Genomic DNA, 24194 nt, shown 5'->3' with positions numbered 1-24194 from the left:
GGCTATGAAGAAAGGCTGAATGATCTAATTCTGAAAATCAGTCAGTGAAAATCCTATGGATCACACCTGTCTAATGCCATTGTGCATGGAGCGTCCGTGGGTTAGGGGCTAACTCCACGGTAACTAACAACAATAACAACGGATGAGACACATGCTTGTCAGTAACAGCCGTTCCCCATGGAGTGAGTGGGGATAGCACGGCTCCTCCCTTCTCCTCCCCGTGTAATAATGACAATCAACACACTGGAGAAATCGATGTCTACTTTATAAAATGGATTAGTTACACTAGGGAACAGCACTACTAAGTCTTTCTCAGTGTAGTTAAAAGAATACTAACAGACCATGAGTAACAGAGTATGAAAAGAATAAAACATTATCTAGACCAGTGTTTCTCAAACTCAAGTAATATATGGTTATCTGTTAAAGCAAAACGTTCCCCAAGGGACTCCAGAGCTGACAAATTACTTTTACTGTAATGTTACTTCATTATATGCAATCACAAAACTATGTATACATTATTTATTTTTATACTTCTATGGAGCAATAATACCAAAACCAATTTACAAGATTAAATTAGCGCCAAGCCATAAAACCAACTAAATTAAAATGAACAATATTAGTGAAATGATTATCTTATTCAGTTGAAACTAAAAACAACTTCCAACACGAATCTTGTACTAACTCCTCTGGCCCAGCTTCTTTTGAGCCAGCGTTCTTTGGAGTCCCATGTTGTGAGATGACCCTATTCTATCACAACTTTTTCTGCTGAAACTAATACAAAGTCTTTATTCATAGAAGCATACTGTGATGCTACTTGCCCTTCCTCTACTGCTAGTATGTTGTTTATGCTATAAGTTCGTTCCATTTTACTTCTTGCTAGTCTGCATTGACCCATGGAATCATTTGTACCTGCTGGTTCTAATGTGACCGTAGATGCATCCACACCCACTAAGGTCATAAAACTCATGGTAGTACTTGGCTACGAGATGGTCCTTCAGACAACCTACTAGTTGCCCTGTTTTTAATTTTTTTTTAATTTTCACCAAAACTTATAAATAGAGAACTACTGTATTGCAAGAATATACCCACAAGCCCCCAATTTCAGGATCATATTCTCTCCTTTTGTATGAATAATAACAATAATATGTTTCTCTAATGCAGTGTTTCTTAAACTTTGTTCTGAAGAAAGTATTTTGCTAAAAAAAAAGTTATTTGATCATACATGATTGGAAAGTACTGAGTTACATAAAAGTTAAGAAGACTTCTTGGAACTTTTAATGTATGAAATGGAATTGTAGATTTCCTAAAAATTGATCTAACACACAGAAGTTCTCACACTTTAATTGCGTATAGTATCCTTACTCCTTCCCTCCTTTCTTCACTCCTTCCCTTCCCTTCTCTTAACATAGAACACGGTTTGGGGAAGGTTTCTCTACATCTATATAATTGATGGAGTCATAGCCAAATTAAGGCTCTCGAATATTTGAAAATATGATCTGCATGTTCTTCTCCCATTTAGAAATATAAAAAGAGCTATCCCTTGATCGAGAAAGGTATGGCTCTTTTAGGTTCACTGAAAAAGTACATCCTATTGGTTTTTAATATAAAACTCAAAAAGAAATGGAAAATACCTGAGGGCTTTAATGAAATGGCTTGGTTGGTACTTTGCCATGTTTTCCTAGTTTTCTATATTGAGGATATATTGCATTAAGTATATAATTGGCTTATTTTCAAAATGCAATGTGAAAGTTACCAAAACTAAAGCATTTAGAATGGTGGCTACCACCCTTATGCTCTGTGTATTTACGCTTATTATTGTAATTATTGAGAAGCCCTGGTGGCACAGTGTCTAAAGTTCTCGGCTGCTAACTGAAAGGCCGGCAGTTCGAGCCCACCAGCTGCTCCACAGGAGAAAGATGTGGCAGTCTGCCTCTGTAAAGATTTACAGCCTTTGAAACTATGGGGCAGTTCTACTCTGTCCTACAGGGTCACTGTAAGTTAGAATCAACTTAACAGCAATGAGTTTTGGGTTTTTTTTCTGTTGTTGTTGTTTATTATAATTATTATTAACTTTATTAACTGCTTGGTACACTGTGTTCTGTTCTGACTGACACACCTGAATAAGCATATGTTATAATGGAATATATTTAGAAAAAATCTATCAGAATATTGCAAATTCCCCCAACCATGCTGTAAGTAACACGCAAATACCAGGTGAAGAAACAGAGTGTACTTTTAAATGCCTAAACCCCAACAGGCTCGAGGAGAACCTGTATTACTCGTCTGCCTTTCCTGTAGCTGGACAATTCTCACTGAGCACAGAGATCTATACGGATATTTCGATAGTCATATTAGAACAAAAACTAACCAACTACCCACCCATTAACCAAAAGGAAAAATAAACTCTGCCATTCGAAAGCCAAGGCTACCAGTCTACAGATGACCAGTAGCACACCAGACAGAGGAGAACACTTGAATGAAAATAAAAATGTAGTCCAATAAGTTGTGGTTCCTGGGGTCTGGTTTGATGGTTCCAGCCAACCCTTTTAAAAAACCACAATCCAAGGAGATTTAGCTAAACAACTCAATTCTTCTCTCATTCATAAAGTATGTGCTTGGCTTTGATTCTCTGGTTGCAAGAAAGAGGGATCATCTAGGAAAATACTCCTTTGTGAGGAAGGTGGTCCAGTGCTCACTGCCTGCGTCTCACTGCAAGAATAATCATCTTACCATAAATATCACAGTGTCACTCAAGGCATCACAGGGGGCGTGCAGATTAGGAAGCCCTCATATGAGGACATTCCTTTACAGTATGTGGAGTCCTGGTGGTGCAGTGATTAAGAGCTTGGCTGTTAACCAAAAGGTCGGCAGCTAGAATCTACCAGCCGCTCCTTGGAAACCCTATAGGGCACTTCTACTCTGTCTTATAGCGTCACTATGAGTCAGAATGGACTCAACTGGCAATGGGTTTGTTTTGTTTTTATTCAAGTTTATAAAAAGACTTCTCACATTCATCATCTCACAAACATTACTTGTACAGCTGAGAAGCCTAAAACCCAGAGAGACTGAGTATCTTGCCGTGCATCGCAGAGGAGCACAGATCAGACAACACTGGAAACTTGGCTCCTAATTCCAAGTCCAGCATTATTTCTACTGTACCTTTACTTCCAAGACTGCTATCCAGCAGGACCTTTGGAAAACGTGGTTGAAGGGAGAATGGATGAGTGACAGATGTATTTAGTAAGTTGACACGCATGTTCCACAGGCTGGAGTCACTCTAGTCAGTCTCATCTTAATGCTTCAGCTCCGTGCAATGTACAACTACTACTAAATACTGCTAGGAAACCTAGCAGGAGACAATAGCTCTTTGTGGAAGATGAGAAACGCTGAAATACACTCTACCCTCTGAAGCATAGCTTCTTTCTGGCCTCCCTGACATTTGCTTTCAGCCTAACTAATACATAAAAGTGGTTTTTATTTTCGTTATGATCTTTGTATCTATCACTGTTCTTAATTCAGATCCCATCTGGATGTCTGGTGATTGGACAGAAGGCTTTGTAGTGGTCCCCAAAAACCCCAGAACCAAACCCATTACTGTCAAGTCGATTCCGACTCACAGAGACCCTACAGGTCAGAGTAGAACTGCCCCGTAGAGTTTCCAAGGAGTAGCTGGTAGACTCGAACTGCCGGCCTTTCGGTTAGCAGCTGTAGCTCTTAACCACTATTCCACCAGGGTTTCTTAAGATCTATTAGCCATCTCCACTAAAAAAAAAAAAAAAAATCCCAGAAATGGTAGAATTTGGTGACCCAGCCAGTCATGAGCTTTCTCCATCAAACGTCGTCTTCCAGTCTTCTCCTTAGCCTTCCTAGTCAGTTGCTGGCCATTACCTTCCCTGGTAGCCAGAGGGAAAAATGCTTTGAGAGTTGGCAAGTGCACTGGAGTTTCCCAAACCTTCACAGTAAAGTGCTGACTTATCCGCATGCGCTTCCTGGGTGATTTCTTGGCCTGAAAAGCAACATGAGCTCTGGCTGACCAGGAATCTCTCTGGTAGTTGTAAAACACCCTGGGCTTTTGTGGCTACAAACTGAGGTCCAACTCAGATCAGATGAGCATATTATCCTGTTTACAGCTTCAGACTGACTTGGAAGCTGGAAAGGGATGGGAAATGTGAGAGCTGTAGAGTGAGACATTTTCAAATCAGCTGGAGGAATGCGGTGACCAGCTCTTTTGTTGGGGAAGGGAATACTGTAGGTTTGTAAAAAGCTCTTCTTATCTTACAATTAATTATTTAATCAAGGGGGAATGCATTTGGTATAACTGGACATTTCTATGTTTCATGTGCCAGGTGAAGCATAGAAAATTGGGTGCAGATTTTGAAACTTAGGTTCAAGTGCTTGCCCAACCTGTTATACCCTGTGAGGTTTTGGGCAAGTCAATCTCCACAAGCCTCAGTCTTCTTGCCTGTGAAATGGGAAGGCTTGTCTCACATGAAGTGCTGCTAGTATTAAAATAAATTACATGTAAATTTGTTTGAGAAATTAAAAAAACACACAGAAATAATAATTGTTAAGAATTAATACTGCTGTTAGTGCTATTGCTAACAGTTAATTACTATAATTATCGTAGCACTTAACCACTACATCACCAGGGTTTCCATAATAATGTTTAGGCCTATTTAAAAGCTATTTTTGGTAACACTCCACCTGTGTGGAGCCCTGGTGGCACAGTGGTTAAGCATTAGGCTGCTAACCAAAAGGTTGGCAGTTTGAATCTACCAGTTGTTCCTTGGAAATCCTATGGGGCAGTTCTACTCTGTTCTATAGGCTCATTATGAGTTGGAATCGACTCAATGGCAATGGGTTTTCACCTGTGTATCCACTAATTTTGCCCTTACACAAGTAGCCACATATTGTTTTGCTCTTTTGATATTTGAGCCATGCTTCATTTGTTTTTCCCACTTTAAGGTTCCCTCCTACCCATCTCAATCCAATCTAAATTCCACTTGTCTCTTAAAGCCCTGTTAAGTTCCTATGTGTTTGAAGCATCTTAGGCTAACCAATCTGATGCCCCACATGACCTTTCTCTTCTCCAAGTTCCTCTGAGAGATAGTTTATTCCTCACTGCCTTCACTGACTCACTCTGTGACAGAAGTAAGCATGTGAACCTTGGGTTTTCAGCTGAGGATGGTGATACTGTCCCTGCCTGGTGACAGGCTCCCTCCCTGCAGAAACAGCTGAGAGTAGATACAGAAGTACTTTTGTGGAAACCAAAGGTAACGATAGGGAAATCTGAGACATTCTTGTTTTCCAGTCTTCCTTTCAGACTTTCAGGAATTGTAATAGCTTAGTTCTATTCTTTGGAAGCCCTGGTGGTGTAGTGGTTAATTGTTGCGTCTGCTAACCAAAAGGTCAGCAGTTCAAATCCACCAGGTGCACATTGAGAACTTTGTGGAACAGTTCTACTCTCTCCTATAGGGTCGCTATGAGTCAGAATCGACTCGATGGCAATGGTTTTTTTTTTCGTTTTTTGTTTTTTATTCCTATTCTTTAATTTCCAGAGAAAGTGGGCTCTGTCTTGACCTGGATAAAAACTGGTCAAGCCCCATTCCCTCCTTCCTACCCCATCTAGAGTGAACAATACGTAAGTACTTACCCTCTCTTAGGTCTCGTTCTATCTTGGATGATGACTTTTTTCCCATTGACAATCCATGAACTTCTGCCTCCTCCACGTTCACTCCAGAAGGAACCCTGCCCATTTAAAAAGTTGACATAGCAACTTCCAATTGAATAAAGATGTTCAAAGGCAAAGGATACTTTACCTAGGTAGGCTATGATTCCAATATCGGTGTATTTTTGTTGTACGGAAACAGAAGCTCACCTGTCTTTCAAGGTCAGATTAAATGTCACTGCCTTCACGAAGTTCTTCTCTATTTTCCTTAATGAGTGTGCTTTATTTCACTTCTCTAAATCTTCCTTACAGCTTTTACTACAGTTAATTGCATGGATAATTTAACACTCTCAAGATGAGACTCTGAGTCTCAACAGAGCAGGGAAAGAAATATCTTGTGCATCTTTGTAATGCTCTGAGCATCTAGTATTGTGCCTTAAACATTGTACCTCACCGTGTATTTTATCTTGCAGTAAAATGTCCTGCGTTTCTTGCTTTTAAATAAATACAGTAAGAAAATTTCACCATTAAAAAGAAATTTCAAAGATTTTCTATTAATAAATGAAAAACCACATGCGACTTTCTCTTATTTGGAATCAGAGAATGTTAACTCTCAGGAATCACTTAATTCAACCCTCTCACTGGAAGAAAAACTTGAGACCTCGAGCAGCAGATGAATTACTTAAGGTCAACCCCGAGTGGTAGATGAATTACGTAAGGTCACACAGAAATAACAGGAAGAGCTGGAACCAGGATGCAGAGCTCCTGGTTCCCAGCTCAGAACTCTTGTAATTATATATCCTTGCCTATAGCAAGTGATAATAAGTTATGACTGTTAAGTATTTCTCCTCATTAAAAATAAACGACTGTGTCCTCAATGGGTGACTCACCGGTTCTCATCTTGTCGTCCTCCATATCTGATCCAAAAATTCTGTTTTAAATGAAAAACGCCTCTGTAATTTTGTCACTAAAACATCATTTACAGAAATAAAATCAAATAGACACTTAAATACACAAAAGGCCCAAATATTAGGAAGCTGGCATATTTTCCAAAGCTACAATATAGATTTAAAAATTTTTTTTAATGAAAAAGAAGGCCAAGGCTGATGCAATTTTGGCAAAGACATAAAAGGAGGCACCAGTGGATTAAATGAATAAATAAATAAAATATAAAATCATGGAATTAGCTGAGCAGCCATCCTTTTGCCCAAAAATGTGACTTAGAACTTCTATAAGTAGACACTTGAAAGGTCACTCAGTCTAACTCCTTTATGTTTTTTGGAGAGCACAACAACAAAATAACAACGACAAAAAAACCCGGCTTGGCTAGTCATCTGTACCGGATCATAAAGTAAGTGATATTTTTCAGGTGTTTCTTGGGATAACACAATTTTTTAAAAAATAAAATTAGAGGATGGATATAAATATTAAAAATGTTACATTAGAAATTTTAGGTAAGAGAGAAAAGTGATGCAAGTAAGACAGAAAGGAAAGAACTATGTTGCAAATTATATTATAAATTATATTATCATTAAACAAAGAACTTACATAGTACCCAACAGATAAATGAACAAAGGGTACAACCAAACCAAACCCAGTGCCGTTGAGTTGATTCCGACCTGTAGCAATCCAATTGGACAGAGTAGAGCTACCCTATAGAGTTTCCAAGGAGTGCCTGGCGGATTCGAACTGCCAGCCCTTTGGTTCGCAGCCGTAGCACTTAACCAGTACGTCACCAGGGTTTCCGAACAAAGGGTACAGCCAGATAATTCAAATAAGAGGAAAATTAATAATAATAATAATATGGAAAAAAGGTTTATTCTTGGTGACCTTTGAAGGAATCCAAATTAGAACAACAATGACATACCATTTTGTACATTATATATAAGTAATACAAGTCATCTTAGAATGTTAGTCTTCACTGCTGAGAAATGTGTAGTAAAGCGATATTTTTAAGCCTTTTTTTTTTTTTTTAGGAGTAGGGAAGTATCAGAAAACTCTCTTAGGGAACCAATTTAGTTTCAAGAGCTTTAAAACTTTTCACACCCTTTGATGACAACAGTAATCCCACTTCTGTGAATTTATTCTACAGGTACCACTCAACAGAGGGAAAAAATACTGAATGCATTAGGTATGGTAGAAAAAAAATCAGAAATAATTCCAGAATATCCAAAAGCAGAATGGTAATTTAATTACTGTACATCAACTCTATATATGTAGCTAAAAATAATTTTGAAAGATATGAAATATAGAAATTGCTTATGTTATCTTCCTAAATAATAGTGAGAGCACAAACACATAAACTTATTAAAAAGGATTAGAAGTCGCCATGGAAAAGTGGAAAAGAGTCAGCACGATGGGTCGTAGAATTGTGACTGATTTTGTTCTTTTTGAAGTGCCTATAATGTTTTTAGGAAAGGAGCCCCTGGTGGAGCAGTAGTTAAGTGCTTGGCTTCTAACCAAACGTTTGGCAGTTCGAGCCCACCAGCTGCTCCTTGGGAGAAATCTGCTTCCAGAGCCTAGGAAACCCTATGGAGCAGTTCTACTCTGTCCTATAATACCGCTATGAGTCAAAATCTACTTGATGGCAACGGGTTTGGTTTGGGTTTTTTGAGAATGTTTAGGTAATAAAACATTAAGAAAAAATATAAAATGTTGCATCTAGAATTCGGGAAAATAAAACAATCTGGGGCCAATGAATCATGTACAAAATAAAGATCTCCTTGTCCAAATACATTTGCTTTTGGCTTTGGATCTCAGTTATGTGGAAATCTCTTAAAGCCTTTTAATGTTTTGTCATATATCAAACAAACCTGTTTCCTCCAGTCTTTGCTAACTCAAGGCTGGAGTGTAGAATCTTCAGAAATGGGGGGTGAGGAATGAAAATATAAACAAAAAGTCTACTTGGGAGTTCTTTTAACAAACATTTTCTCTTTCTACTTTGTTCTTACCGGTTCAGTGTATGAAAATCCCAGACCCTCTGCCGCTGATTTTATCAGTTCAGATTCCATTTTATGACGCTTCACAAACATGGTCAAATCCTGGAGGGGGAAAAAAAAAGAAGGAAAGGAAGAGATTTATATTTATATTTAAATAATAGTCAAGGGGTATGATAAATGCTTAAGTGGAGATATTTTTCATTAGGTGGTTGACAACTGGGCTAAAAGAAATACTCAGAATTATAAAAAATACCCCAGCTCAACAGATTTTCACAAACCATCCCTTTAGAGGAACAAAGTGCTTCTGGCAACAATAATTAAAGCTCAAAGGAATTGAATACTAGAACCTTTATTAAGTTGCTAGGTATCTTTAAGAGCAGTAATGTGTTTTTACTCTCTCTTCTGCAGATACAACGGAACTAAGAGTTTCTTCTCAGATCACTGGCCTCACCTCTCTGGCCTCAATGGATTCTGAGTCAATGCTGTCATCCAACAGACTCTCATAGTACTCCACGTTGTCTAGGACATCCTCGTCATCCGGATGGAGCAGAAGATAAGCCTTGGCACACTCCAAAGCTTTTATATATTCACCAACTGAAAGGTCAAGGAGTTGCAGCATTAGAGTCAGCCTAGGTTTGCTCAAAGGATTTTCTAGAAGATACTTCAACATGTCTATGAGAGGTCAGCTTTAACATCAATAAGGGGGAAGATTAGGAGAGGCTGGGCTGAGTAAGCAGAAACAGTCACGGATAAAAGGAAGGACATGATTTCAGATATTCAAAAGGTACTGCCTATCATAAACTTTGGTGTTAGATGTTTTGCATAAATCATCAAAAGTTTCCCCCTCAAGATGTTTGTTGGCAACTTATATTCTCTGATACAGATAAACAGCAGGATTTTAGGAGTTAATTCGGATTTTCTTAGAGTTTGGGTTAAGTAAACATCTTACGGTGACCTCCTACCATAGTTCTTCCAAGGACCCCAATGCCCCGGAGGACTCTTCCCACGCCATTTCCTCACTCTACCACTACAGCAATTCCACCAGCAACACATTACTAACAGGAACTCTGAAGAATGTTTAGACTGTGAACTCTTTGCTATAGAAACATTTAGATATAAAAGGGGAATTGTGAAATACCGTATGCCTTGTTTTCAAACAGATGACAACACTGGCTTTCTTTTACACTGATGTGTTCCTTCAGACATATATAATCTGAGAGGACTCTGATTTTTTTTTTTTTTTTAATAAGAATGCTTACAACGAAGCAATCCTCTCAACTTCTTTGCATTCACTGCCCATGACTTGAACACATGATTTATTATCTGCCATCCGTGCCAGGATGATGAGTAATGTTTGGCTTTAGGAAAGAGTGAGATTTGCCAAAGTAGCTTAAAAATGTTGGCTCAAGGCTGTTTCTTATGATTTTAAAAGGGAAATACTTTCCTTACTACTGACCTCCACACAAGGCAGCCTGATATTGGAGCTCCTGAGAAATAATAAGAAGAGCACTGAAGCAGGAATTATCATTAAGCTATGTGACCTTAAGTAGGTCACTTACCTATAAAAAAATGACAGCATTAGCCTACGTGACGTGCAAGGTCAAATTCAGGCAATTAAATTCTATGGATTGTTCTTACACTTAAGAAAAGATATCCCATCTCTTTCTCAATAAGACGAACAAATTTTACCTATGTTTAGATATCGTATTTCACCTAATGGAGTCAGAAGGATCTAGAAGACTGATACTGTATTCTGTTGATGAGCTGAAGGAAACATGTTTCATAAGGAGGAAAATCTGGAACGTTCATCAAAATTACAAATAAGTAAAAAATCTTTGACCCAACAGTCATACTTCTAGTAATTTATCTATCCTATTTTTTTTATAGGTATTTGCGGAAACCCTGGTGGTGTAGTGTTTAAAAGCTACAGCTGCTAACCAAAAGGCTGGCAGTTCAAATCTACCAGGGACTCCTTGGAAACTCTATGGGGCAGTTCTACTCTGTCCTATAGGGTTGCTATGAGTCGGAATCGACTCAACAGCAGCTGGTTTGGTTTTTTTTTTTTTGAATAAGTATTTGTGTGTAGATGTGAAATAATATACCTCAAATGTTATCCATTAGAACACTGATTATAATAGCAAAAGACGACAAACAACACAAATGTCCATCAATAAGGAGAAACATTAAATAAATTATAGTACAATAATAAAAAAAATAGGCAAATGTAAATAAAAATTACTGATGAAGCTTTCTATGTCTTGATACAATTAGGCTGAACTATATAAATTTGTCAAAACCTGACCATTTTTGACCTAAAAAAATAATAATTTCATAGGCCCAACCCTCTCAAAAGATATCTGATATATATTTATAAGTGAAGAAAGCCATGTATAGAATAGTATAGATAATATACTACCGTTAGTGTAAAAGCAGGAAATAAATGTGTGTGTATTTGGTACTTAACATATAAAATTTTGGAAGGATAAATAAGAAACTGTGAATCGTAAGGCATGGAACTAGGTTGACGGGACAGGGGAAGGAGAAAATCTTTCATAATTTTTGGTCTTTGAACCATGTGAATACATTATTGTTGTTGTTTGTTCTTGAGTTAATTCGACTCATGGTGACCCCGTGCGTGCAGAGTCAGCTCAATAGGACTTTCAAAGCTGTGACCTTTCCAAAGCAGATCACCAGGCTGTCTTCCCAGGGGCCTCTGGGTAGGTTCAAATCACCAACATTTTTGCTAATAGTCGAGCACTTACCACTTATATTAAAAACAAAATTATGTTTAAAAATCATATAAAGTATGAGTCTAGTGTAGCTTTCAGGAAATATCACAACTTTAAAATCTCACTCTGCCTGCACGTAGTGGCACCTCCTGCTTCTCTTATCCGAGATGCAGTGACATGAAATAAGAGAGAAGAGGCATACAATCCTATTGCTTTGGGGATAAACTGAGTCACATGAAAGACTGAACCACAAAAACACCCTGTCCGTAATGATGAACAACAACCTTGCAAAGGTCTTCATGGTTATCTACACTTTACCTCGATAGTAGGCAAACTGCAGGTAGTCGTAATGCAGGGGAAGAAAGTTCTCAATGGGGGAGAGCCGGCCAGGGCGGGTGGCAAGTTCCCTCACACATTCATGCTGACAAACTAGCACCTGTATGTAGTGATCTGGAAGATAGGACCAAGAAGTGTGTCACTTCAGACGGCTGAATCCTTAAGCTTCAAAGTCACAAAGCACAGTTACCACACACTTGGAGACTGATGACATTATTATTCTCACTTGATAACTCAAAAACCTTCTTATAAATAAAGTAAGTGGCTTGTGAAGTTCTCCTAGTCAGACAGCAATAGAGCAAAGTTGTTGAGTTTCATCGATTCTAACTCATAGCGATCCTATGGGACAGAGTAGAACTGCCCCAGAGGGCTTCAAGGGTGTAATCTTTATAGAGACAGACCGCCATACCTATCTCCTATGGATCAGCTAGGGGGTTCGAACAGCCAAACTTTTGGTTAGCACTTAACCACTGAGGCACTAGGGCTCCTTTTCTACCCAGTTATGAATTAGCCCAGCATCTAGAAATTTTATACTCTAATACTGTAGGGACTGACAAAGTAGGGAGAAAGATAAAAGCTAGAGAATTCGATCAAGCCCTTCATTTTTCTCTTTATTCTTCTTTCTATTGCTCCCATCCTCCTCAGCTTGAAAAGAGTGAAGAGTCTAAAGTGTATCCCCCTTACTCTGAGCACTATCTCATCAAAGCGTGAGCTGAGAAAACACAAGTGACAATGTTCCAGAGAAGAAAACATCTCCTACACTTCCCCCTCAACTTTGCTTTTTACAGTGAAGATGGAAGTACCATTTTCCAGAAAGAGAATGGTTCATTCATGCTTGTGCCAAACAAGTTCCCTTGAGGATGTGATAGAATCATCTGACCTCATGGCTTTACAACTTTATTTACCACAACTGCCTTCTTTCAAAAGGTTCTCTGTTTAGGGGGAGTTCGTTTTGGATCTCAATAACATTGCACAGGGATAACAAAACACTACAGGAAGGAAATGCGTGTTTTCTGGTGCATGGGAGAATGTGCCAGCTTTCACATAACCTGGCTAAGACAATCCCATATAGGACAGATGATAGAATCCCTAAAGACCAACGGTTCTTAACCCCAGTTGGAGGAGGTGAAGGAAAGAATGAGTTCTGTTTATTTGATCGTTTTTGTTGCTATGGGGAGCTCTCAAGTCAATTTTGACTCGTAGCAACCCCATGGGACACAGGAGAATTGCCCCATAGGGTTTTCTAGGCTGAAATCTTTACAGGAGCAGATTGACAGGTCTTTAAGTTGCTAGGTGGGTTCGAACCACCAACCTTTCAGTTAGCAGCTGAGCACTTAAGCACTGCACCACCAGGGCTCCATGTTTATTTGATTAGCAAGTTAGAAATAAATAGCTAATTGTTTTATTTCTTAAGAAAAAAAAACAACCTCCAACTGTTTTCTCCTACTTAACTAGCTATTTGAACTCTTTACTTTATATATACACCTCTCTTAATTCCAAATGATAGGCAAAAGGAAAATGTGGGAAATACTTACCAAGAATCCAACACCTGAATGAAAATATTTTTTCCAAGGCAGGATATAAACAGTAGTAAAGTAGTGTAACACAATGATATCATTTAGGGCTTCACCAAGCACAGCTAGTAATAAATAACTGCATCCAGAAGCCATTGGTAATTTTCTCCACTTTTAAATGTCTCATCGAATGCTAAAATTCAAATATTTTGGGTTCCTATATACATTCTGAAAACTCTGGTGGCATAGTGGTTAAGTGCTACAGCTGCTAACCAAAAGGTCGGCAGTTCAAATCCACCAGGTGCTTCTTGGAAACTCTATGGGGCAATTATGGGGCAATTCCACTCTTTCCTATAGGGTGCTATGAGTCGGAATCAACTCGACGGCAATGGGTTTATACTTAGGTACAGAGTTAAGCACTGAACAAGACAGGAGTTAGGCAAGTGACATAGGAAAGCAATTATTTTGAAGGCCTGGAAGTAAAAACGAGCATGACATACATAACAGATTGAAAGCTGTCCAGTTGAAATGGATTAAAGAAAAAATAAAATAAGAGAGAAGGGATGTTAACATACAGAAGGGCCAGATCAGTCCTTGATAAAGGTTTTGGGTTATATTACAAGAGCAATGAAAGTCATTGGAGGGTTTAAGCAAATGTTTAAGGAAAATGTTGGTGCTGGAATTAGACTTTCATCTTTCCAGAAGATGCTCTGCCTGCGTTCAGAGTAAAAACTGACCAGGACAAGAAAACCAGCAAGGAGGTTATGATAAGGGTTTGGCTAGATAATACTGTTGATTTGAACCAAGGCGGTAACGAAAGGAGTGGAGACAAGCAGGAATTTTTTTTTTTTTTTTTACTAGGAGGTAGTATATGTCAGTTTAGTGGTAAATCAGATGAGAACAGAAATTGAGGGAGACAATAGATTGAAAGATAACGAACGTCCTGGTATTTTTGGCTTAAGCTACTAGGTGGATGGCACTTTTTTATGAGTTAGGAAACGTTGGAAGTTGGGGAGAAGATAGGAAGGTCATTAATCTGCATTTCTTTGAGTACCTGTGAAGTAGATCATTGTTGTTCATATGTTTATAGCTTGGGACACAATATGTGCTCAACAAGTATTTGTTAAACATTTATCACTGAATAAATTATTCTTTGCCAATTTCTCAGTTGTATAGATCTTAAAACTATGGAATACAGAGTGAGAAACTTGTGGGTCTCATTACCAGTTTCATCTTGGGCACATTACTTAATCATTCTAAGGTACAATTTCCTTATTTAAAAAGGAGATGGGAAGGTGGGTAGTAGTAATATCTACCCACCTTTATGTATTAAGGATGCATACTCTTTGTAAAATGCTTCAGTTTTTTTTCCATTTGTCATTTGTAAATCAATTTGGTTCATTATATTTTTGCATTTATAAATCTGATGTAAAATCTATATTTTTCTCGGCTTTTGTTATGCTAAGAGGAGCTTCTCCTTTCCCAATATTATACAAATATTCTGCATTTTCTTCTAGCAGTTTTATGTTTTTACACTTACACTGTTAATATAAAAAAACCAAACCCACTGCTGTCTTTTAATATACATAGGATTTACTTTTGTGTATGATGTGTGGCAGAGAACTCATTTTTTCTTCCCATAAATGGTTAGCTAGTCAATACCCCAATTACTGTATGATGAACATTACTCATATATTAAATTCCTATATGTAATAAAATATAGTATTAAACATATATAATTATTATTACATAAATAATAAAATATGAATATAGAAAAGTGTTTACTGCTATATTGATTATAATAATGAAAAGCTGCAACCTCCATAATATTCATGAATAAAAGATTGGTCAAATAACTTATGACAAACCCATATAATTGAATATTACCCTATCAGGAAATACAATACGGTAGATCTTCATGTACTTACATGAGAAGCCCACAATATATTGTTAAGCAGAAATCAAGAAAAAAAAATTATGCTAAAAAGTAGTATTTACAGTACAGTCCTATTTTATACAAAATTAAGTAATAATTATAACTAAATACATAAACATCTACACACACATGAAAAAGTTTGGGAGGATATTCACAAAAAATTTAATATAAATTTATCTATGGGAGATAAGATGGGATAGATATATGGGACTTTCACATTTGACAAGACACACTTCTATATTGTTAGAATATTTTTACAGATTGCACGTAGTGCTTTCATAATCCGGATAAAAAGGAAAGGAAAAATCAGCTTTACCAGCAATGGCTTCATAGAGTCCAGCTTTATACCCTAAATACTCATACTCTTCAAATCTCTGAGGCCCCTCACACAGGGCTCGGCACTCCATATCTTCACTGAAATATTCACTTAAAGCTTGTTCAAAGTACTTGATAGCCAGCTCAAAGTCATCAGCCTCATAATGTTTAACTCCTGCATTATAACTCTCCTGCAAAGAAACAGAAAAAACAAAAACTTTTTTTTTTTTTTTTTTAATTTTTTTCAAGAGCACTCGAGAGGTGCTTGAATAGCAGGATGAAGATAGGCTCAGGGTCACTCACTTGAGCCCCAGAAGGAAAAAGAATTGTTGCGCAGGGAGATGAAGTATAACTTCCTTGACTTCAACTAACTGTAAACAATGAGAGGCGATTTACTGAGCAAGTAGATCCCTGGTGGCACAATGGTTAAGAGCTACAACTGCTAACCAAAAGGTTGGCAGTTCGAATCCACCAGCCGCTCCTTAGAAACTCTATGGGGCAGTTCTACTCTGTCAGAACTGACTTCAAGGCAATGGGTTTTAGACCTTTGTGTTAGGGGCATCAGTTTCATTGTCTTCGGAGCATAAGCAAGGACTGTAATTCCAACCCCTCTGCATCTAGGTAGGACCATGTAACAAGTGTCAGACAATGGATGTGGGTGGAAGTGACATCCACCTCCAGAGCTTGGCCAACTTAATTGGAAAGGAAAAAAAAAAAAAAGCCTCCATGTAAAACCTTCCTCTCTCATCCTCTTTTACAGTGGTCTTGAAGGTCACACATTAAGAATGGAGACATCCCAAGATGAAAACCAAGTCCTTTCAACATACTGTGATTCCAGGTAGGAGTTCATGTACAGAAAATTACATGGCTTTAAAAAGCAGAGTATGAAAAGTTCAGGTACAATGGAAAAACCACTGGACCAGGAGCTGGGGTACCATAGTGTGGCCTCCACCACTCACAGAGGCCTCAGCTCCGAATGTAAAACACAAATGTCAAAGGGTTAAGCCCAGGCTCAGAGCGGCTGACTTACAATAATATTTCATCTGAGAACTCTGAAAGTATAAAAATGTTACTTTGTGGGAAACTGGGAATCAATTGGAGATAGGCAGTCACACAAATGTGCTTTGAACCAAATGAAGCTTAGATGCACTTAGCTCCACCTGGGCAGGTGCGGGTGCCCAGAGCTCACCAGGTGCGCCTTGGCTTCTCGATCTACCACCTGGAACGTTTCCACGCCGGCCATAGTTCTGTAATTCTCAATGTTCTGCTGCATTTCCATGTGCTCAGGGTTGGCCATGAAGAAGGTGTGGGCTGCTTCCACTGCCTTTTCCAGCTGGTTAAGCTGGGGAGGAAAGAAGAGCCCAATGAAGGCAAGTATTTCCAAACCAAACCCAGGGAAGTAGCGACCAACTCAAGGTCCCCCAGCATGAGAATGGCAAGGCCAGGATTCCTGTTCACATTCACTCTACTAAACCTCTAGACTAAAGTGCTGGGAGATGAATTAACAACATTCCTAAAATGATAAGTGGAAATTCTGGTTTTGGTGAAAACACATAAAGGGAATTTGCTCCAAGGTCATTCTCATCCTTCTGTTTCCTAAGCCATCTGTGTTTTCTGGGAAATTGAGTCTAGATGCTTCCGTTTGTTTTATTATTGCTCAAAATAATGAACTGTCAGAGCTATGCCAACTCCAAGTTAAGTTTTCAAAACACTTCCGTCTTTTTTTTTTTTTAATTCATTTTGCCTTTAATTCTGCAAATTGGAGTGTAAATAAACCTATGATTTCCCAAAGGACTGGATATATTTTTCCCTCCACTAATTTGTTCTTGGGCTTTAAAAAGTGAAGGATACACATTTGAAAGCATTAAATTGTTTCAGTACACACAAGATGCTAAATGCAGCGCAAGAAATGATCTACCACACTCCTCTGATCAACGGATTTGATTCCAAACTTCCAAATTTTGATTCTCATTCATAAAAAAGGAAGGATTTTTTAAAATGACTACACAGGCCTATAAGCCTCCACCTAAGCCACTTAATACATTGCTCCCAATCTAACAAGCAATGAGGTATTTATTTTAAACAAAATTGGAATTAAATGCCCTCAATTTAAGATATCCTGCCACATGTTTAGCCTTGGAGAATGTCTACAGACAGATCACTTACTCCATGTCAGAAAAATGAATATTCTTTTTTCACAGTGAAATCCAAAGTATGTTACATCTATTTTAAAGTGTGAAGAAATGAAAAGGTATTCTTATTGAACAAACCAAAAAAAAACCAAACAAGTAAATATAAAATCACAGAACAGTAGATGAGGCTTAGCTGGGGCTCAAGTAGAATTAACCAACAGAAAGAAGTAGGTACATAGGCCACCCCCACCCCAATCACTACACTTGGGTGATACGTAAATAATCTTAGCCCTCACCACAGAAAAACATAAACTACCTTATGTTAAAATCCGCCACCTTTAGGTTTTAATAAACCTTCCCCTTTTTCCCTCTAATTTGCATACTCTCAGCTACCAGCCTTCCTGCCATTAAATCCTGCCTGTAATCAGATCTCCCAGTCGCTTTAACCTCTGTCCTCCAGTCTGGACACTCAGAATTATTTTGGCTGTCAAGCTCACTAATTTTAGTCCTGGTTTCTTTCTCAATTTCGGATCTGGTTTCTTCCTCAATTTCAATTTTCTCAATTTTTCACACACCACTACAAATAAATATGAATTGTATGGACAGGAACCTAGGTGGCGCAAACTGCTTGTGCTCGACTGTTAGCCTGAAGGTTGGTGGTCTGAACCCACCCAGTGGTGTCATGGGAGACAGGCCTGGTAATCTGCTTCCACTAAGATTGCAACCAAAACATCCCCTGAAATCATCTTAAAACCAAACAATAGTTTAGTTTAACTAGTCAAGAATGTCTGCCTTGAGCATTGTGCTCTTTTAAGATCTATCTATACAGGATCAAATTGACAACAGCGACTTGAAAGATAAAATAGGACACCTAGGGGGCAGTGAATTTATGTTAGTGGGGGAGGAACAACTTGGAAAAGGAGGGCGAGTTGGTTGCACTGCTCAAAGAATGTAATCAATGTAACTGAATTGTACGTGTAGAAATTGTTGCATTGGTGTATGTTCTGCTGTGTATATTCTCAACAGCAACAAAAATAAATTACAAAAAAAAAAAAAAAAGATTACAATGAAGAAAACCCTATAAAGTAGTTCTACTCTGTGACAAATAGTTTCACCATGAGTCAGAATCAACAACAACTACATAGTGACAAATGTGCAGGTAGACAGGAAAAAAAGGGGCTGTAAATTGGGTGTGGGTAAACACTTACTAGTCAAGTCACTATGGAAAAAGCCATTTAATATCATAACATTAATATTACATGCAAGCAAAATTCTGCTGAAGATAGTTCCAAAATGGTTACAGCAGTGTATCGACAGAGAACTGCCAGAAATTCAAGCCAGATTCAGAAGAGAATGTGGAACAACGGATGTCATTGCTTATGTCAGATGGATCTTGGCTGAAAGAACAGAACACCAGAAAGATGTTTACCTGTGCTTTATTGACCATGCAAAGGCATTTGACAGTGTGCATAATAACAAATTATGGATAACACTGCAAGGAATGGGAACTCCAGAACACTAAATTGTGCTCATTCGGAACCTGTACACAGACCTAGAGGCAGCTGTTCGAGCAGAACAAGGGGATACTGTGTTTTATAATCAGGAAAGGTGTGGATCATGGTTGTATCCTTTCACCACACTTATTCAATCTGTATACTCAGCAAATAGTCTGAGAAGCTGGACTATGTGAAGAAGAACGGGGCATCAGGATTGGAAGAAGAGTCACTAACAACCTGCTGTATGCAGATGACACAACCTTGCTTGCTGAAAGTGAAGAGGACTTGAAGCACTTACTGATGAAGATCAGAGACTACAGCCTTCAGTATGGATTATACCTTAGTATAAAGAAAACAAAAATCCTCACAACTGTACCAATAAGCAACATCATGACAAATGGAGAAAAGATTGAAGTTGTCAAGGATTTCATTTTACTTGGATCCACAATCAATGCCCATGGAAGCAGCAGTCAAGAAATGAAAAGATGTCCTGCACTGGGTAAATCTGCAAAAGAACTCTTTCAAGTGTTAAAAAGCAAAGATGTCACTTCAAGGGCTAAGATGTTCCTGACCTAAGCATGGTATTTTTAATCCCCTCATATGCATGCTAAAACTGGACTAGGAATAAGGAAGACCAAAGAAGAATTAATACCTTTGAATCAAGGTGCTGTTGAAGAATATTGAATATACCATGAACTGCCAGAAGAATGACCAAATCTGTCTTCAAAGACATATAGCCAAAATGCTCCTTAGAAGCATGGATGAGGTGACTTCATCTGACATACTTTGGACATGTTATCAAGAGTGACAAGTCCCTGGAAAAGGACATTATTCTTGGTGAAGTAGCTACAACAGTGGGCTGAAATATAGCAACAAACATGAGGACGGTGCAGGGCGGGGCAGTGTTTTGTTCCTTTAACAAAGGGTTGATATGAGTTGGACACGACCTGATCACACCTAACAGCAACATATCTGTTTTTTCCAGTAGAATTCTCTGAGGACAGGGACCATATGGCTTATTTATTTTCAAACTTCTTTACATATAGATAGTGACTATGATATGTCTAAGAAAAGAGAAGGGAAAAAAACTTCCAACAAGTAAATTTTTTACACACAATTCAAAGATATATTACATCTGACTATGCCTCATAAGCTATAATGTGCTAGCAGAATTTAGTTCAACAAAAACATCTCTGAAATCTTGTCATACACATTGAGAGCTTCTGATACTGGTTATTACAAATGGGAATGCGATTTAGTGGCTCCTGAAAACTCTCAGCCACTGTTGTTATCTGGTTCTTTCTCTCAAGTTTGACCATATTGATTTTCTTTTTTTGCTTATTTGTTGCTTGCCCACTTTACAGCTCAGTATTGAACATGATACCGTCTTCCCCATTATAAATATAAAACAGATTTCATGACTTCTGGTTGAACCATAAATTTGTTGATGAACTGGCCATGGCTTTAAATTATTGTCAGCCAGTTCATGAAACTGGAATTGGCGCTATACGCTATAAAAATAGGCCATTGTTTTAACGGGAAGCCTGGTAGTTTTGCACTCCACTTTTTAAATTATATATTTACACACACAGAAGGTAGAAGGAAAAGTCCAAGTGAACATGTTTGTACGACATGTAATGCCACATGATCAGATGGCGATTCCAAAGGCCTTGTAAGTACAGGAAGAGTGTTAGCAGCTAGTCCAGTGCAACACAAAAAGCAAAGTGGATTTAAAGGCTCTAAACTGGACTTTCTTTGAGACTTAAACACACACACACATATACACACACATGCACAAAGAGGAACAAGACAAAAAGCACTAATATGAGGATAACTCTATGCATTAGAAAAATAAATTCCAAAATAAAGAATAGCTGAGGTCAAGGGAGTGATCTGACAACAAGATGGCATTGAACTTTTAAGGGAGGCCCTGCCTTGATGAAATGTGAAAAAGCTAGTAGGAAATGCCTTCGAGAAGTTGAGTCATTCCCACTCAGGCTGTGAAGAGCTCAGGCAAACACTCCCTCCTGCCAGCCCAGAAGCACCCTCTTAGGCAGCAGTCACACTGCCTGGAAAAAGAAATGAACACTGGCTAAATCAACACCAACATTCAGAAGTTACTCTGTCATTGACCTGGTGAGTGAATGAGCCTCTTCTGACATAAAAATAATTTTCTATAGCTAGTAAGTAATGAAGAAGGCATTTGTAAAGACACACTGACTACTCAGAAACCTTCAGTAGCTCTCCACTGTCTACAAAAGAGATTCCAGACACCCTGCACCAGGACATTCAAGAACCTCCAGGATTTGGCTCCAGCATAACCTCTTCATATCTGCCCTTATGCAAACTTTGCCCCAGTCAAACTGAACTTCTGCCAGTTTTATAACACACCCATCTTCCTATTAAAGAAATCACACACAGGCCCAGTATTCAAGTCATGTCCGAGTTTTTATTTCACTCATTCACGTATTCAGCAGATATTTATTTTACACCAGCTCTGTGCCAGGCACTGTGGTAATCCATGAGAATACCTACAGCGTCAAGATAGACAAAGCCCTGCTTTCTAGGTACTTACATTCTCATTGCAGGGGACAGGTACATATCAAGTAAATAAATAATTTAAGAGAGTAATTTCAGAATGTGCTACATGCTATGAAGAAATAAATGACCAAACAACATTGTGGACACTGGCAGCATTAAGGTGGGAGGATGACGTTAGAAGAACTGGTCAAGGAAGGCCTCTCTGGGATGTGATTTTTGAGCAGAACCCTAAATGTTGAGAAGCCAGTCATGAGCAGAACAGAAATGAAGAGCCTTTCAAGCAAAAAGAAAATAAAGGGGAAAAATCATGCAGTAGAAAGAATAAGCCTTGGCATGTTTTAGAAGCTCGGCAGAGACTAAGGTGGTCAACATTTAGCGAAAGATCTGGGAAGAAGTTGGAGAAGAACAGATTGCTTGTACACTCTGGTGAAGAGTTTGAATGTCATCCTAAGTCCAAAAGGAAACCACTGAAGAAGTTTAAGGAGGGGGGGAAACAAGGTCTGATATCCATTTTTAGAGATAACTCTGACTGCTATGTGGAAAATAGAGCTTTGATAGGAAGCAGGAGAGGACTGCAGCAATCCAGATCAGAAAAAGTGCTTTGACTTTGCAAAATTTAAGGGTAGGACTGCCCATCACTCCCTTTTTTTTTTTTTTTTTTTGTTAAGTCTCCTGATCCATAAAGTGTCTGGAAATAACTGATAGGGGTGTGTGTGTGTTATAAGAACTCCCACTATATATCACAGGTAAACAATTAACAATTCTCTCCCTGGGGTGAGGAGCCCTGATATTGCAGTGGTTAAAGTGCTCCACTACTAACCAAAAAGTCGGCAGTTTGAACTCATCAGCTGCTCTGAGGGAGAAAGATATAGCAGTCTGCTGCCATAAAGATTTACAGCCTTGGAAACCCTATGGTGCACTTCTACTCTGTCCTACAAGGTCGCTATGGGTTGGACGCTATGGGTTGGAACTGACTCCACGGCAGTGGACTTGATTTTTTGGTTTTCCCTGGGATATACTGTGAATATAGGAAATGCTGGAAAATTGTGATAGTAAGTCAAGGGAAGAACCAAGTTTTCTTCCAGGTTTCTTCCTGGAGCACATCTGTGATACTTAAAGCCAGGAGATTGTTGAGCCTAACCAAGGAAAGATGGGGTGCTCCCAGGGCACACCTTCTATCTTCTCATCTCTCTGCTTTTACTCTTGCACTCAGGATGCAATTCTTTCCTGTCTCTGCTAACTGGAGTCTCTGAGACCAGCTGTAAGGCTCCTTTCTCCAGGATCTCCACCTGCCCCAACAAGTGACTCACATTTCTCTCCTTTCCACTCCTATAGTATTTGGTAGGTCCATGAAGTAGTCATCACACCATCACACTGTCTGCATATAGCTTAAAACCTGAAACCAACTGCCGGCGAGTCAATTCCAACTCATCTCAACCCCACAGGGTTTCCAAGGCTGTAAATCTCTATGGAAGCAGACTGTCACGTTTCTCCCACAGAGTGGCTGATGGATTCGAACCACCAACCTTCAGCAGCTGAGCAATTGATCACTGCACCACCAGGGCTCCTTACGTATAGCCTACCACCAAAAAAAACAAATTCCACAGGAAAGGGCCTGCGCCTTCTTTCTCTCTTTCTCCCTGTATATATATATATGCACATGTGTATAGATGTATACTTACACACACATGTGTATGTGTATATGTATACACCACGGGAGTGTATACATAAAGTATATAATATACTATAAATATATATGCATTACATAAGTATAATAGAAACTTTGTGTTCACTGAGTTAAACTGAGCTCAGAAGCCTTTACTTTTCCCCACAATTTTACTCCTTAGATCAGTGGCAAATATTCCAATTCCTTTTTTAGGATTAGAAAATCCTAAACCGAAAGAGGCTCTGGAGGCCATCTAATCCAACTCCTGTGTTTAAAGGAATTAGGACACTGGCAGTTTAAGTAACTTGACATTTCAAGCTCATTCAGCAGAAGAGTGACAGCGCTGAGAATGTGCCATCATCACCAGTTGACTGGCTTTACAAACAATAGCTCTTGGAGCACTCAATAGCAAAAGCAAACACAATGGACTAATGTTTCCCTCTTCTATTCTCTTCATCCTCTTTGTTTTTCCCATTCTTCCTAGAGCAATTTGTCTCGATTCAGTAGGCAGGCACACAGCACAAAGGAGAATACATATATATATATATATACACACACATACATATACGTATATACATATATACATACATACGTGTGTGTATATATATATTATTTCCAAATGGAGTGTAGGAAAAACATATAAGTTCCCTCCCTTCTGAGTCAGGAATGGTATAAAGCTCAAATATTCTGAATATGAAATTGAGAATAGCTTAGGAGATGTGCTCACAAGTGGTTAATTTACATTAACGTAGAATGGTTTTTACATTAAAAACATGTAGAGACCACTGTGTACTTCTAAAATAGAATATCTGGTGTTTTTTTTCCCCCCCTGGAGGCTTGTTATACACTCAGGGTAAAGTACCCATCCTGCAACAATTTCCATTCTTCTACTAAAACATCACCATTTTCAATAAAGTTGGGA

General features: G+C 38.5%; 1 protein-coding gene across 1 annotated transcript in view; it reads right to left on the bottom strand.

Moving 5' to 3' along the window:
* Positions 1 to 24194, bottom strand: part of P3H2 (prolyl 3-hydroxylase 2) — a 170584-nt gene that overhangs the window by 21499 nt on the left and 124891 nt on the right. Inside the window, exons 2-8 of the mRNA XM_003412919.3 lie at positions 16627 to 16779; positions 15439 to 15628; positions 11655 to 11786; positions 9059 to 9201; positions 8620 to 8709; positions 6559 to 6599; positions 5654 to 5748 (exon numbers count right to left, since the gene is read on the bottom strand). Coding sequence (XP_003412967.1) covers positions 5654 to 5748; positions 6559 to 6599; positions 8620 to 8709; positions 9059 to 9201; positions 11655 to 11786; positions 15439 to 15628; positions 16627 to 16779 — 844 coding nt within the window. The remainder of the gene's footprint in view (positions 1 to 5653; positions 5749 to 6558; positions 6600 to 8619; positions 8710 to 9058; positions 9202 to 11654; positions 11787 to 15438; positions 15629 to 16626; positions 16780 to 24194) is intronic.

Source organism: Loxodonta africana, chromosome 1 (genome assembly GCF_030014295.1).
Source record: "Loxodonta africana isolate mLoxAfr1 chromosome 1, mLoxAfr1.hap2, whole genome shotgun sequence".
Classification (NCBI taxonomy): domain Eukaryota; kingdom Metazoa; phylum Chordata; class Mammalia; order Proboscidea; family Elephantidae; genus Loxodonta; species Loxodonta africana.
Note: the sequence above shows the minus strand (reverse complement) of the source record. Positions and strands in the feature narration are given on the sequence as shown.